Genomic DNA, 14,481 nt, shown 5'->3' with positions numbered 1-14,481 from the left:
ATGTTACGGCGAAGCGGCGAATTACCGGATATCCTTTCGTGTCTCAGGGGAAACGCATCAGTCCACCACTCAAGCAGCTGTAAATGCTACGTTAAATACAAACTTAGAAGAGACGCTCAGGTCCCACGAATGTTCCAGGTGCTTTAAATGCAATCGGCCGTTTTCATCCCCTTCGGTTTCCCCGATTTTTTTCGGATCTATTCGGGGCAGAACTTTTCGTCATCTTCCTGTTTGTGTCAAACGGTTGTGGTTTAAGGTTTCGTTTCGCACCGTTCCACCCATTTGGTCCACTTGTTGTCCTAGCTTTTCGGCCGGCTGCTTACCTCCAACGATATTTGTTGTGCTCTCGGGGCGAGCCGATGGGTTGGGCTCTCGCGAGGCGTGCAGCAGTTGCCGTTTTCTTTTTTGTCCACGACACTAAAAAACAACACCACAGTGACGAAATGGAAACGGCTCTTAAATCTTCTCTTTCTTTTTCGTTTCTTGTGTGCACCTCTTATTGCAGTCATTTCCTTGCTCTTAAACCTACTCAAGCAGTTTTGTCTTGGTGCAGGTCTCTGGAGTGTTGGAGAGTTGCAAGTACTGTTTTGTAACAAAGCAACAATTAGTATGCGTGAACTTTTATTTTTAACATGATATAAAGCATGGGGGAAGTTTCGACACGAATAAGGTGTTTGAGCCAATTCACAGCTTCTCTTATCGCTGCAAAAAGTGCAGGCTAACGGCAGGGCACAAAAACAAGCATCGAAAAACACTCAGTGAATGTGCGTTTTTTTTTTTTTCAGCGCTGTCCTCTCATGTTCATATACCAAGCGCTATCCATTACCACCACCTAAATTTCTACAGACTTGGTTCTAACTTCTGAATATTCCATTGTTTTCTTATTTGTTTAGTCTTTGCTCTGGTGTGACCAGTTTTAAGGCTGAAGTAATTCAGCGCTTGTTTATTGCAATTGCGTTGCTTGAATTTTTATTCAGTTATATTCGTGCAGTAAGCGTGAAGTGCCGCTCACACCGACAGAAGAAGGCATACCATAGGCCCTTTTCATACCGCAGCCGTGCCGCGATGTATCCTAACCGCACGCTAGCGAAACGCTGGTGATTCTTATTCTTCAGTTTACAAGTAATCTCACATTTTCCACGAAACAGTATGCGCAAAACGTGTAGATATTCATTTTACATACTTTAATTTAGGCACAAATAAAAAGTAATCTCCCGCTTTTCATGAAACGATATGCGCAAGATGTGTCAGTATCCATTTTACATACTTTTATTGCGGCAGAAACAAAGCGTTCGGAATTTTTACAAGGAGTGAGCTGTAAAAACATTTTTTTTCTTTTACCTTGGCGTTCACTCCATACCGTGTCAGTGTGTGGCTGCTGCACAAAGCGGAAGAAGTCCACATAACAGCTCCGGCAGCTGCGCGCCCTCTTAGCGATACCCGGAATGGATGAGCCACCATTCGTTTCTCCTCCTTTGCTCTTTCATCGGCGATGTCACAGCAGAGAAAGCCCCGTGTGCCTGACATTCCCGACGGGCTGCAGCTTCCTCTTCCGGTTGTCAGCTGGGCTCGACCTCTTCATACCCTACTGGGACGACCCACGAGCCCAGGGTTGCGCATCAAAGTTCGCTGCACAGTGTGTACAGACGCTTCGCCGGAAATGGGGAGCCGCTTAGCTCCGGTCTGATGCTGTCGGCGAATTATTGAGGGCCTCGTCGGAGCAGTGTTTGACCAGCAGCGGTGCCACAACCATTCCCTGCACGGCTTGGCTTCTTGCGCTTACACTCTGAGACTTCCCGAGGCCGGAACGAAATGTACTTCCGGAAAGGGCGTTTGCGGAAATTAGTGTCTTTCACAAGGCATGGGGTCCGAAAATAAGCATCAAAGATTTTCTTGGTTTATGGAGTTTAACATCCCAAAGAGACTAAGGCTATGAGAGACGCCGTACTGGAGGGCTCCGGAAATTCCGACCACCTGGGGTTCTTTAACGTGCACTGACATCGCACAGTACACGGGCCTCTAGAATTTCTCCTCCAAAGAAATTCTAGCCGCCACGGCCGGGCGGCTAGAATTTCTTTGTATCAAAGAGTCGGAACAGAACTGATTGATATAGACTGAAGACACATGTGAAAAAAAAAACTTTAGCTTTACCTTTTATACGAATAATTAAAATCTTTCGGGCCGTAGACGTGGGTCCTTTGTTGACCTTGGTGTCAAAATTGAGTTTTATATGACAACACGAAGAAATAAATAGCAGCTTAAGCGCATAAATTTAGAGACTTGAAACATTTTGCTGGGCGACATGCTATCAGGACAGCTTACTTGAAAGTTCCTTTTATAGAGTGTCGAAGTCTGTTAAGTGCATGTCTGCATGCTAATAATAGCTTTGTAACTAAAAATTACACAGCAATATTTGTCTCGGCGTCCTCGCCTACCTTCGATAGCAAGACGCTTAAACAACATTGCAACACATGTCAGCTCCAGGGGGGTTTCTAATAAAGAACCTACCAAACAGAATTGCTCAGGTTTAAATGAATTAATCCGGCTCGTGTCAAGTGAAAGCAACGAGTTAGTAAACACGGCAGACCTGTTACATAAAACTAGCCGAAACGTGCTAACGATTATCCATTGTATGTATAAGTTCTTTTTTCTGCTATGCGGGTAACTAATTTACGCTATTTAGTCCGCTTTTTTTCCTGCGCAACTATAGCAGAAGTTTTCACTTTGGTGACTGTAGACCTCATACGAATAACGGAAAGGCCTTATTTTCAGCAATCATTTCCTTGCATTGTGACTTTATTTTTGTGACGGGTAGAAAGAAACATACTCAGGTAATTCATCACAAACGGTACGAAAGCACAGCGTTTGAAGTTGCCTATTCTTGACTCCTGGTAGGAATTACCTGGTACCTTGTTAGTGCTTATTAATGTAAGCGAGCCACAATGCAATTATCAACAGTTTTTTGTGCAGTGTTTGAAAGTTGGAGAGAACTCTCAGAGGCACAACAGCTTACCCGTGTATTTTATTTCTGTAATGAAGCAGCTTAGTTTTCAGATACGGTAGTAAATGCTGACGGATAACCGCAGATGAGGCACTCATTAATCTAAGATTTGGACAATGCTAATAGCCCTGAGGCGGCTGCCTACAATGATTATCATTTCCAGATTTTGTTTCATTAAAAGCAGCAGCTCCATCTTAACAGAGCTGAACTCAGGCTTTGGTTTGGTTTCGTTTATGGGGTTTAACGTCCCAAAGCGACTCAGGCTATGAGAGACGCCGTAGTGAAGGGCTCCGGAAATTTCGACCACCTGGGATTCTTTAACGTGCACTGACATCGCACAGCACACGGGCCTCTAGAATTTCTCCTCCAAAGAAATTCAACCGCCGCGGCCGGGATCGAACCCGCGACTTTCGGGTCAGCAGCCGAGCACCATAACCACTGAGCCACCGCGGCAGTGAACTAAGGCTTTCATACGGATTGATTTGTTGATGGTGGGTGGAAAATGCACCATGCATATCCTTCATCATATAAACGACCGCTTGCCACTTGCAGGCGCTCCGTGATTAAACAAATAAAATGCGACAATTGGAAGAAGTGTGAAAGACAATAAAAAAAAAGATAAAAGATATTCTGCGACGACAGAGTGGTGATATCTATGTACGAATCATATCTCATCATTAACGAAAGTATCGTCATCGATGGGACTTTTGTAGAACAGTTAACAATAAATAATGGTAAGGTTTGATTACATGATCGCGAAATTTTTTAAAAGAAACGTGTGTGCCGAAACGTATATGTGACGCTTTCAAGTAGTGCACGCTCGGCGCGTTCTTATTTATACGGTGCTTCTGGCCTTTTAAGAAATATATAACAAAATTAGCCCCTCTTACCGTAAATTAGCTTGATTACAATAACTCTTTTTCACAACTTTACTAAAGCTGCTGTTCGTAAAGTTCTCCTTCACTTCTTTGTTTTCGTAGCATTCTGTCAAAGTAAGGTGAAAGAACTGACAGCTCACATTTCCGTATAATGTGCGGCCATGAGCACTTAGAAGATAACCTAGCGGTGTATACCTTTTCAAATTTACTTTTCTGGGGGCGCCCATGCTTCGATTGGGCTGTGCCAGCAGCGTTCTTAATGGCGGATCTCATACAGTCATTTTGATTCGTATGCGCCGCACACAGTAAAACACACGCGGACTTAATCAAGCTGTGTACAGTGAATGTGTCTATAGGAAAAAAAAAACACTGCTGCAGAAAATGAGAGCGAGAGAGAAAATTTCTGTTTTTTTTTATTCCTTCGCTTAGCGTGAATAAAAGCGCGCAGCACTATCATAGCTACAGCTGGCTTGCGCCACACATGAATTGCCGCCGCGGTGGCTCTGTGGTTACGGTGCTCGGCTGCCGACCCGAAAGTCGCGGGTTCGATCCCGGCCACGGCGGTTGAATTTCTTTGGAGGAGAAATTCTACAGGCCCGTGTACTGTGCGATGTCAGTGCGCGTTAAAGAACCCCAGGTGATCGAAATTTCCGGAGCCCTCCACTACGGCGTCTCTCATAGCCTTCGTCGCTTTGGGACGTCAAACCCAACAAACAAACAAACAAACAAACAAACAAACAAACAAACAAACAAACAAACAAACAAACAAACAAACAAACAAACAAACAAACAAACAAACAAACAAACAAACAAACAAACAAACAAACAAACAAACAAACAAACAAACAAACAAACAAACAAACAAACAAACAAACAAACAAACAAACAAACAAACAAACAAACAAACAAACAAACAAACAAACAAACAAACAAACAAACAAACAAACAAACAAACAAACAAACAAACAAACAAACAAACAAACAAACAAACAAACAAACAAACAAACAAACAAACAAACAAACAAACAAACAAACAAACAAACAAACAAACAAACAAACAAACAAACAAACAAACAAACAAACAAACAAACAAACAAACAAACAAACAAACAAACAAACAAACAAACAAACAAACAAACAAACAAACAAACAAACAAACAAACAAACAAACAAACAAACAAACAAACAAACAAACAAACAAACAAACAAACAAACAAACAAACAAACAAACAAACAAACAAACAAACAAACAAACAAACAAACAAACAAACAAACAAACAAACAAACAAACAAACAAACAAACAAACAAACAAACAAACAAACAAACAAACAAACAAACAAACAAACAAACAAACAAACAAACAAACAAACAAACAAACAAACAAACAAACAAACAAACAAACAAACAAACAAACAAACAAACAAACAAACAAACAAACATGAATTTCATTCTGAAAGCTGTTCACAAGTGCGAGCGGCGCTGAATTGGCCGACGACTACGCTGCAGCGAACCCCAACTGGCAGTGACAGTGTCCTAGGCACCAATCTAAACAAAGCACTTTTTATTTAGACGGACATAAAGGAGATATTGGCCCTCCTTTGTGAAGCCGGCTGTAATTTGTACCGTTAGGTATAATGACATCACTACTACAAGTCATGTCGTGGAAAACATTACACCGAAAGGAGTATAAGCCAAATATCGACGAAGCGCTTCTCAAACGTACAAGAAAATTAGTAAAGGTCTAACGGGTGTTTCACCTAAGATGTTCCGCAATTTTTAAATATAGCAGGACAGCACTTTTTATCGGCATAGCATAGTTAGCACTTCGAAAACGAAGCTGCCCCCAGCACTGTGAACGACAAATTTCGCCCGTATCACGCCAAAATACATGCGCTTTCGAGAAGCTTGCCGTCAGAACGAACGACCCCTCCAGTGCACGTAACTCGTAGAAATAGTCAAAATTTGTTGAGCCACGTGCAGCGCAGAGGATAACTACGTTTTCGAAATTCTAAAAACTGATATGCACAGTACTTACGGTGGGCTACACGCACTAATAAATAAGCAGACAAGCAGTAATAGTTAAAAAATGAATTATTCAATCTTAGTTAGCCAGCCTACTAGTTAGCACTTAGCTGTATTCTGAGCGCTACACCCCTTACAGTGCAGCAGCTTTAAGCGCTACCGCTCACTTTTTTCTGTACTGGGCAGCGCGTCCAACGTCTGTAACTGCATTCATAAGGTCCTTCTCGCTTTTTGAAGCCCCATAGCGCTCGCTCCCTCCTCAGCGGCCTCCGCATTGGTAGCGCAGTGGTTAGAGCGCTCGGCTGGTGAGACCGAAGACGCGGGATCTGATGCGGCTGCATTTAAACGGAGGAGAAATGCAGAAGATATCCGCGTGCAGTGCGTAGTCAGTGCACGTTGCAGAACCAAAGATAGTCAAAATTAATCCGGAGCCTTCCATCACGGCAACCATTAGTAGGAAAGCACTACTCCAGCCGTACCGGAGTAATTCGGGTAAGCTCGGGTAAGTTCGGAGGAGAGTCGCGCAAGCTGGAGCCAATGGGAGCAAGCTCGGGAAAGTTCGGAGGGGCGTCGCCCCAGCTGTAGCCAATGGGAGGATGGCGTTGCGCCCTGCAGCCGCCAGTGGAGAGGGGACGGTGAAGAGCGAGAAACGCGGTTGCGTGCACATGCAAATTCCAAAAAGAAGAGGCGAAGAACGAACACATGTTTTCGCACGTCTACTCGAACTACGTTAACACCTTGCAACTTTTATCTCTTCCTTGTTTTGCTCTCTCTTTCAACCCTTCCGCCATGTGGCGTGGTTTAGGTTTACAGGAAGAAGTGAGACAGTTACTGCGCCTTTCACTTCCTGACAACCACTTTTGCAGCGACACTCGCGAAAATTCGCGGCACGGAACGAACTGCCGAAAGATGAAGACGACGATATCTAATACACAGCGCGGGAAGCTACCATTCTGTCAAAGGCTACAACAACAACAACAACTACCAGTTGAACACGAAGCGCAAGAAGCTTCGAGTGCAGTGCGCTCTGATGCGGGGAGCATATGCGGCGTAGGAAGAACCCTGGCAGGTTATACCTTTCCTCGATGCGTGCGTGTGCCTTCCAGAATTTTGACCGGCGTGTTTGCGGTGGAGTGCAGAGGTATGGCGGGATCGTATTATGCGGCACGGTTGCCTGAGGCATGAGTCGGTTCTGGTTTTTCCTCAGTAGTTTTTCCACGCAATAAAATAAAATAAACAGCGGCGACGGCCGCAGTGGCCGAAGGCATCGCGATGCAAAGCGGCTCTGTTTGCGCTGCCGCTGGTTGGAATCCTACTCATGGCTCAAGATTTTTTTTTATGCTGGATGCCAGTCGGACGGAAAGTATTGGAATATTTCGAATTAGTTCTCCTACATGTCCGGTTTTAGGTTTGCCGCAGGTGCCGTAAGACGTTCGCCTTAACTTACCCATAATTAACGCTGAAAGCATTTCATGCTTAAAAACTAACTGCGCACAATAAATAACCGCCTATATCTCAATTCCTCACACCTGCTCGGGGACAGGAAATGAGAACCTACGTAGAACGAGCTTCTTCATTTATTTCCAACGTGTTGTGGGCCTATTAATGAATGATAGTTTCAGAAGCCTTTACTCACTTTAGCTTCCCTGAGAAGTAGAAAGTGTAGAATGCACTTTGAACCAGCTCTCCAACTCCACATTTAAGGCGTGTGCGGTGGGTAAAACGCAGTGATGCGTTCTTTACGCCACCCGCCACAGCTTTACGCCACCCGCTTCTTTTTTTTTTTGCCAATGTTGTTGAATAAGGTACACTTTGAGAAAAACGCGACTTCAGTTTCTCCTGTTGTGACTCTGACTCCTTGATAGTTCAGCAGTGGGAGTGGGAGAGGAGGATGGATTGCACTTGTGGCAAAGTGTTGCCGCGCGGATTTATTGATCGCACCACTTCTACAAGCATCAGCTGTATCCCTCGGCGCTGGGCGCTGTTGTGGTCTCGGCGGGTTCGACAAGGTGCTGAGATCTAGATTCCCGGAAGCACAGCATGTCTGCGCGGCAGCAGAAACGGTTTGGAGCGTTGGGTTGATCTCAGAGAAACGCCAGGCTTTCTGGGTGCAAGCGAAGCTTCTGCGATGTGGGATTTGGTTGCACACTCGAACTTTAACGCCCCTCATCCTAAAAGGACATTGAAGAGAGCTATAGCGAATCTTTTTATGAGTAAAAAACCAATTCCATGCCTGATTCTGGGTATGCTAATTTTTGTCCGGTAGCAAAAGATGCATTTATTGCTGTGAAAATTTCGTTAAACTTTTCCCGCTCCTCAAATCAAAATCTGAACGTGTACACTGAAAAGGACTCCGTGATCCGCTATAAAAAAAAAAATAACTGTGTGGGCGCATGCAGTTTACTTGTGAAGTTGGCCGATAATCGTGACATCTGCACCTTGCTTATTGCCTTTCTCTGGCTTATAAAAGGTCCGTTTCCCATGAAAGTGGTGTTCTTGATGTTAGAATGTGGTAATCTATCGATACAGGTCAACTTGAATTATTGCATAGCGTCCCTTTAAACTTGTGGCTTGTCAGCGGCGCGAGCATGACGAGCTGCAAAGGCACGCCATCATTCATGGGGAGTTGACACACGAAGATGGCGGAAATAACTGTTATCCGCGTTCACCTGATTTCTCTGGTACAAAGCCCCATAATTTATTTTTACGGCTCCAACGTCACTGTGTAGCACTAAGTGCGCGCAACGCTATTCTAGGTTGATTCCTTGTCCTGATGATTAGTTAGAAAAAATCTCTAGACAGGTTTTCTTACTAAAATATAAAATCAAGTTTACAGCCTTGGTATCGCATTACTTTTTTAGTTCGGATGTTTTGTACTCTTTAGTATGTACATGCTGTATTAGTCGCTTTTGTTTTTCATGTGAGATTTTGATAATGCAAAATTATTTACATTTCTCTGGGTGTCCAGCTAATTTATGCCGCCAATAATTCAAGTGGTGCCTGACGGACTTAAATTTAGGCTTTAAATACCGTTCATATCGTTTAAGGTTATTTAGAATACCTTGTGTCTAACTTGAACGTTGCCACACAAAAGCATCAAATTTTCGGCCTGTTGAACATCATCATCATTCATTGACCCTTCAAGACCCCTAGGTGATGGGGCATTCAACGGGGTAGGGGGGTCTTACATGAAAAGAATACAATAGGTCACAATCAGTTTGGTTTGGTTTATGGGGTTTAACGTCCCAAAGCAGCTAAGGCTATGAGAGACACCGTAGTAGAGGGCTCCGGAAATTTCGACCACCTGGGGTTCTTTAACGTGCACTGACATCGCACAGCACACCGGCCTCTAGAATTTCTCCTCCAAAGAAATTCAACCGGCGCGGCCGGGATCGAACCCGCGTCTTTCGGGTCAGCAGCCGAGCACCATAACCACTGAGCCACCACGGCGGCTAGATCACATTCAGTGCTATATACATATACTGGCAGGCTACAAAAGGAAAATGTACATGAACCCATCAGAGAGGGTAGCGAGAAATATATAGGACTAAACGCAAAGGCAAAAATAATCAACATTGGGTTTTTGAGTATGAGAACAGCAATTGGCGGAACTTACATGGATCGCATTCGATTACGATGCATTCGGGTAATGAATTTGATTCTTCAATGGCAACAGGCTGTAATGACTTGTTAAATGCATTAAAGGAGCGATGCACACATAGAATGCACAAACATGACAATCAAACAATCAAACATGACATCCTCACCCCTTAACCTTTATTTAAACTTCAAAATTTTAACTCTAATCATGCCACATTCCTTCTGCCCAAGACATAAGAACGTACCTTCGAGGTTTTTCTCATCTAACCTATATGCATAGGGCCTAGAAGGGAGTCAATTTCATCATAGGTTTTTATTCTGACGTCCTCTCCCTTAAATTCCGGCGAAATAAAGACTTATTAAAGGACGTCGTTGTTCTATCGCAAACAGGGGAAAAGAGCGAGCAACGTATCATTGCTGTGAGTGAACGACAGTAATTCATGTAATTGGATTTGCGACATTATTGGGCTATATGCAACCTGACACTTCGTACACCAGAGTCTTTGTTTCTACTCCATTACGTTTCCTGTCTCTGGATATACTGGGTGTTTCAGCAAACACTTTCAAAAATTGTCGAAAGCAGGCTTTTTGTGGTAAAAGTATGGCTTTTGCGGCATAGTATTACCACTGTTTGCGGACACCAGAAAACCGGTAAATCGTCTGAAGTAGTAAGCCGTTTAACTAATTTTTAATAATTAACTTTTTAACTATCGCAGTTAAGCGCCTAGTTGTAATTAGAGATTTGTAGCCGGTCATTAGTAATAGCCATATCAGTTTTTAGAATTTTGAAAACGCAATTACCGTCACCGCTGTTGCTCGACAAAGTTGGCTGCATCGTGCGAAAAATGCATGCGCTATCGAAAGCATGCAGGCAAAGCATCCCCTCCAGTGCACGTAACTAGTCGAAAACGCCAAATTTTGTCGAGCCACAGTGCCAAGGATAATCGCATTTTCGAAATTCTAAAAACTGATGTGGTACCAATGACTGGCTACAAATATCTAATTGCAACTAGGCGCTTAACTGCGATAGTTAAAAAGTTAATTATCAAAAATTAGTTAACCAGTTTACTAATTAATACGATTCACCGGTTTTCTGGTGTCCGCCAACACTGGTAATACTATGCTGCAAAAGCCATATCTTTACCCCGAAAATTCTATTTATGAAAATTTTTGAAAGTGTTCGCTGAAACACCTGGTATATACCGACACATATGGCACTCTTATACTATAACAATCTCCAAAATATCGTAATGAGAAAGCACTTACACTACGACAAGATCCACGGTTTGTTTTTTAAAATTGTTCATTACTTTTCTACAGTTTCTTTGCTTTAAGAATGTTTGTCTCAGCTGTTGATTTGCACAAACTTGCACTTTCAACACGCATCTGCTCAGACCTCCCCCCTCTGGAACGTATTCTGAGGCAAGAGTTACAGAATTGTGCAGCATTGCCGCCGTCATTAAATAAATAGCAAAATAGCTGCACTGCATGGCCAAAACTGCGCGGGGATAGCGCGAGTAAAATGAGGAAGCATCCAGAACTTCAGTGCGTCAGCAGATTCCTTCAGCCAGCTGGAAGCAGTCTTTTCTTTTCGGAAATGTCCTTTCTTTTCGGAAATGTCGAAATGTCCTTTCTTTTTAGAAATACCATTTCTGTCCAAATATTTGCCTTCCAAAGCCGTACGGATGCAAGATTCCCGAGGGCAAGCAACTGGATTCAATATTGGCCAGAAATTTCATATCCTCTTGTTGGTTCAGGTTTGGCCCGAGGGCGTGTAAAGCGCTGGCATCGAATGACAAGACGCGGTCCTATATAGCTCTGAAACCATACGAGATGCTGATAGTTTGAACAGCAAAGGTAGCAAAATCGAAACTTCAACCAATCTGCTTCGTTTTCGGGCCTCTCGACGAAGCATTTAGACAGGCAAAAAAGAAAAAAAAAACGCTTACTGTTTGCAGAAAATAGCCATCTTTTCCGGCAAAGGGTTGCTATTAACGTGATGCATCAAGCTTTAAAGCTTAAAAAAAAAAACTGATGACAAATAGAAGTTGGCCTGTAGCCGTATAGTGGTGCTTTCTAATCACAAACTGATCGTACTCGCCGAAAACGTAGCTGTTATAAGCTAGAGAAGAGCAAAAAATAAATTCCAGGTTTCGCCATCACCGGTCGATTTCGCAAGTGAAATGCAATTTTTGGGCCAGGATCTCGGAGGCAACTACGCCGCACTTCATTTAAATTGAATGGCAATCCGTCTTTTACGGTAAAGACGTCTCGAATTTGAGTCGACTAGTGGCAAAATATTGAAATCCAATTTTCTCGCTGATAAATGCGTCTTTTGCTGCCGGACAAAAGTCAACATAGCCAGAAGATCCAGATAATCATATTTTTTTACTGAGAGCATTAAAAGATGGAGTTGTTCACAGTTTTCGTTCAAACGTCACTAGAGCCAGTGGATGGGGTTAGTCGAAGTAATCCCTCAAGGCAACTCACTAAACCAATATTTTGGAGATAGTAAGGATGTAGGCTTCCGGGCTACTTTCAAAGGACGTCCTTTAGTGCTCTACAATGATGTTTAGAAAATGTTTATTACTAAAGTTCACTAAAAGGCACTTTCGTCTTAAATGGCTTCTAGTTCTTTTTTTTTTTTTTACAGATACTAACTTATCTGAGGTGTTTCCTGTGGCCTTATTTGCGCAGTTTTCATTCTTGCGCAGAGCTATGCTACTCATTGCCCAGCATCTTCGTTTCACTGCTCCTGCGTTAGGCCTACCGTGTTTTTTCCTTAGCTTCCTTCTACTCCGAATAAATAGATCGGTGTTAGCAGTGCCCCCTTTGAAACGGGATACGAAGCTGGCACGTGTCACCGTGCTCGGTATTTCTTCTTTAAACTTCTCTAACCAATCTCCAATTTAACGGTGTTATCTATAAACTCGTCATTTCTTTGTGCATCAATTCTATAATTCTATTGACTTTTACGTGTGATTAATTTTTAATCCTGGACTTATAATCCTGTGGACGCGCGGCCCTTTCGGGCACCGCTGAGAACTTTACTCGCTCCTTGTCATAACGGAATGCTTTTTGTCACTTCTACAGTATTTGTTGTGACGATGATAATGGTGACACTGAAATGCGAAATGTTACCAGAGATTAAATTTGGTAACATATATTCATGACTGCGTGCATTTATGAACGCATGGCGAAGAATGCCTGACGAACACCAAGGTTATAATTATTCCAGTCGTACCTTGGGACGTTCAGCGCCCGGCCCTTACGATCTACGTGCAGTTACTTGTTGAGGGCCCTCCTCGGCCTTGTTTGGATTCCGCAGGCCCAAGGACGCAGGTTGCATTCCGGCTGTGGCGGCCGCATTGGATGGAGGCGAAATGAAAAAAAAAAAAAATACGCCCTTGTGATTTGCGATGTGAACGACCGTTAACCCTAGATGGTCAAAATTAATCCTGCAGCCCGCCACTAAGGCGTCATTTATAACCCCATGTGCGGCTTCGAAATGTTAAAACTTGCATGCCTACCTTAGTTGTTATAGCTTGAAGCTAAGTAAATTAGGTTAGCCGTTTTATTTTAAAAACAGGAAACAGAAGCATGCTAACCTAAGACACTATAAGAAGAGTAATGAAGGACTAGGCAGGTCCTTGACGGAGTGTGCAGTACTCATTACCCAGAGGTGGGCTGGATAAAAATTGATGCGTGACCACCTTAACTACTTATACGCCAATAAACCCGACGCAACTTACGAGGAAAACATTTATTTAATAACGGCGTCTGTTTTAAGTTGTTAAATTGTAGCGCGAGCGATAAACACAGCGGCAAGAAAGCGACATGATCATCTTGCCCTCAATTTTTTGCCCAGACCTCTTCATTGGATACACTGTCGCCTCGGTATAGCAACTTGTGGTAACCATCAGCCCTTTTTTTTAATCAATATATTTGCTTTCAAAATGTTGTTTTGCGTGTCCTCAATTCAAGTATTTTTTTTTATTTCCTTGATATCTTTTATCAAGAAGAACAGCGCGAAATAGACAAGTACTTAAGGAAGACACCCACAGACAGGCGCTGACTTGCAAGTCAGCGCCTGTCTATGTGTGTCTTCCCTAAGTCCTCGTCTATTTCGCGCTTTTATTCTTGAAAATGGCATACCAACTCGCCCAAGCACCAGTCCTAACGAGTTTCGCCTCTTTTACCCGCGCAGACGCTGTGGTGACAATCCTGATGCTGCTCAACAGCCTCAACAGCTGCGTCAACCCTTGGATCTACCTGCTGTTCAACCGCAACCTGATGCACGCCCTCAAGCACCAGGTGTGCCGCTGCCCAGCCAAGAACGTGAGCCCCGGCACGGCCCCCAGTGGAATCGTTCCCGAGCTCACCACCCAGGGCACCGAGGCTAACGTGACGCTCATCCAGCACCCCGGGTCCGTACTCATCGACTTCGAGTCACCCGGCGGCGGCGGCGGCAGGGGACTCCGGACCGCCTGCGGCCGCGCCGAGAGCCGCGTGAAGAACGGGGTTCCAGGAGACCGGATACCCATGGCTACCCTCGGGCCACAGACAGCCGCCAGCCCTAGGACGTGGCGCGGAGGAGACAGTGGCTACCCGTCGCCCTGCAGACGCCGGTCCAGCGAGGAGCTCCTCAACACGTGATCCCCTGCGTCCCACTCTGTTCGAAACGGGCGTCACTGAGAACGTTGCCGTGCTAGCGTCTCTGATGTACGCTCATGAGCTGCGTCGCATCCGCTGCTTGGGACTCCATCTTAACGCAGGCTCAAAGACCTCGAAGTGTCGCTCACTTAAGCTGCACCAGTGGGAACATCGCGTGGGCCAGCAGGAAAACACCAAAACAGGCCTAGGATGTCTGAAACGTGTCTAAAGGCCTTTTGAATGGCAGCGTGCTAGAAACCAAGAAGCGGGCTTCATAACCTTCCGGCACCTCGTTGGTGGAACCGTGGAGCATACCACCCACCCTG

General features: G+C 44.2%; 1 protein-coding gene across 1 annotated transcript in view; it reads left to right on the top strand.

Annotated features, from left to right (window-relative positions):
• The window catches only part of LOC149341221 (oxytocin receptor-like), a 37,084-nt gene extending 22,903 nt beyond the window's left edge, over window positions 1–14,181 (top strand). The window contains exon 2 of the mRNA XM_089541945.1: window positions 13,710–14,181. Within this exon, the coding sequence (XP_089398071.1) occupies window positions 13,710–14,158 (449 nt within the window). The 3' untranslated portion in view covers window positions 14,159–14,181. The remainder of the gene's footprint in view (window positions 1–13,709) is intronic.
• Window positions 14,182–14,481: the final 300 nt, after the last annotated feature.

The sequence above is a fragment of the Amblyomma mixtum genome, chromosome 5 (genome assembly GCF_055824585.1).
Source record: "Amblyomma mixtum isolate Tamu chromosome 5, ASM5582458v1, whole genome shotgun sequence".
In the NCBI taxonomy this organism is placed as follows: Eukaryota; Metazoa; Arthropoda; class Arachnida; order Ixodida; family Ixodidae; genus Amblyomma; species Amblyomma mixtum.
The sequence above is the reverse complement of the archived record's forward strand: the minus strand, read 5'-3'. Positions and strand labels throughout refer to the sequence as shown.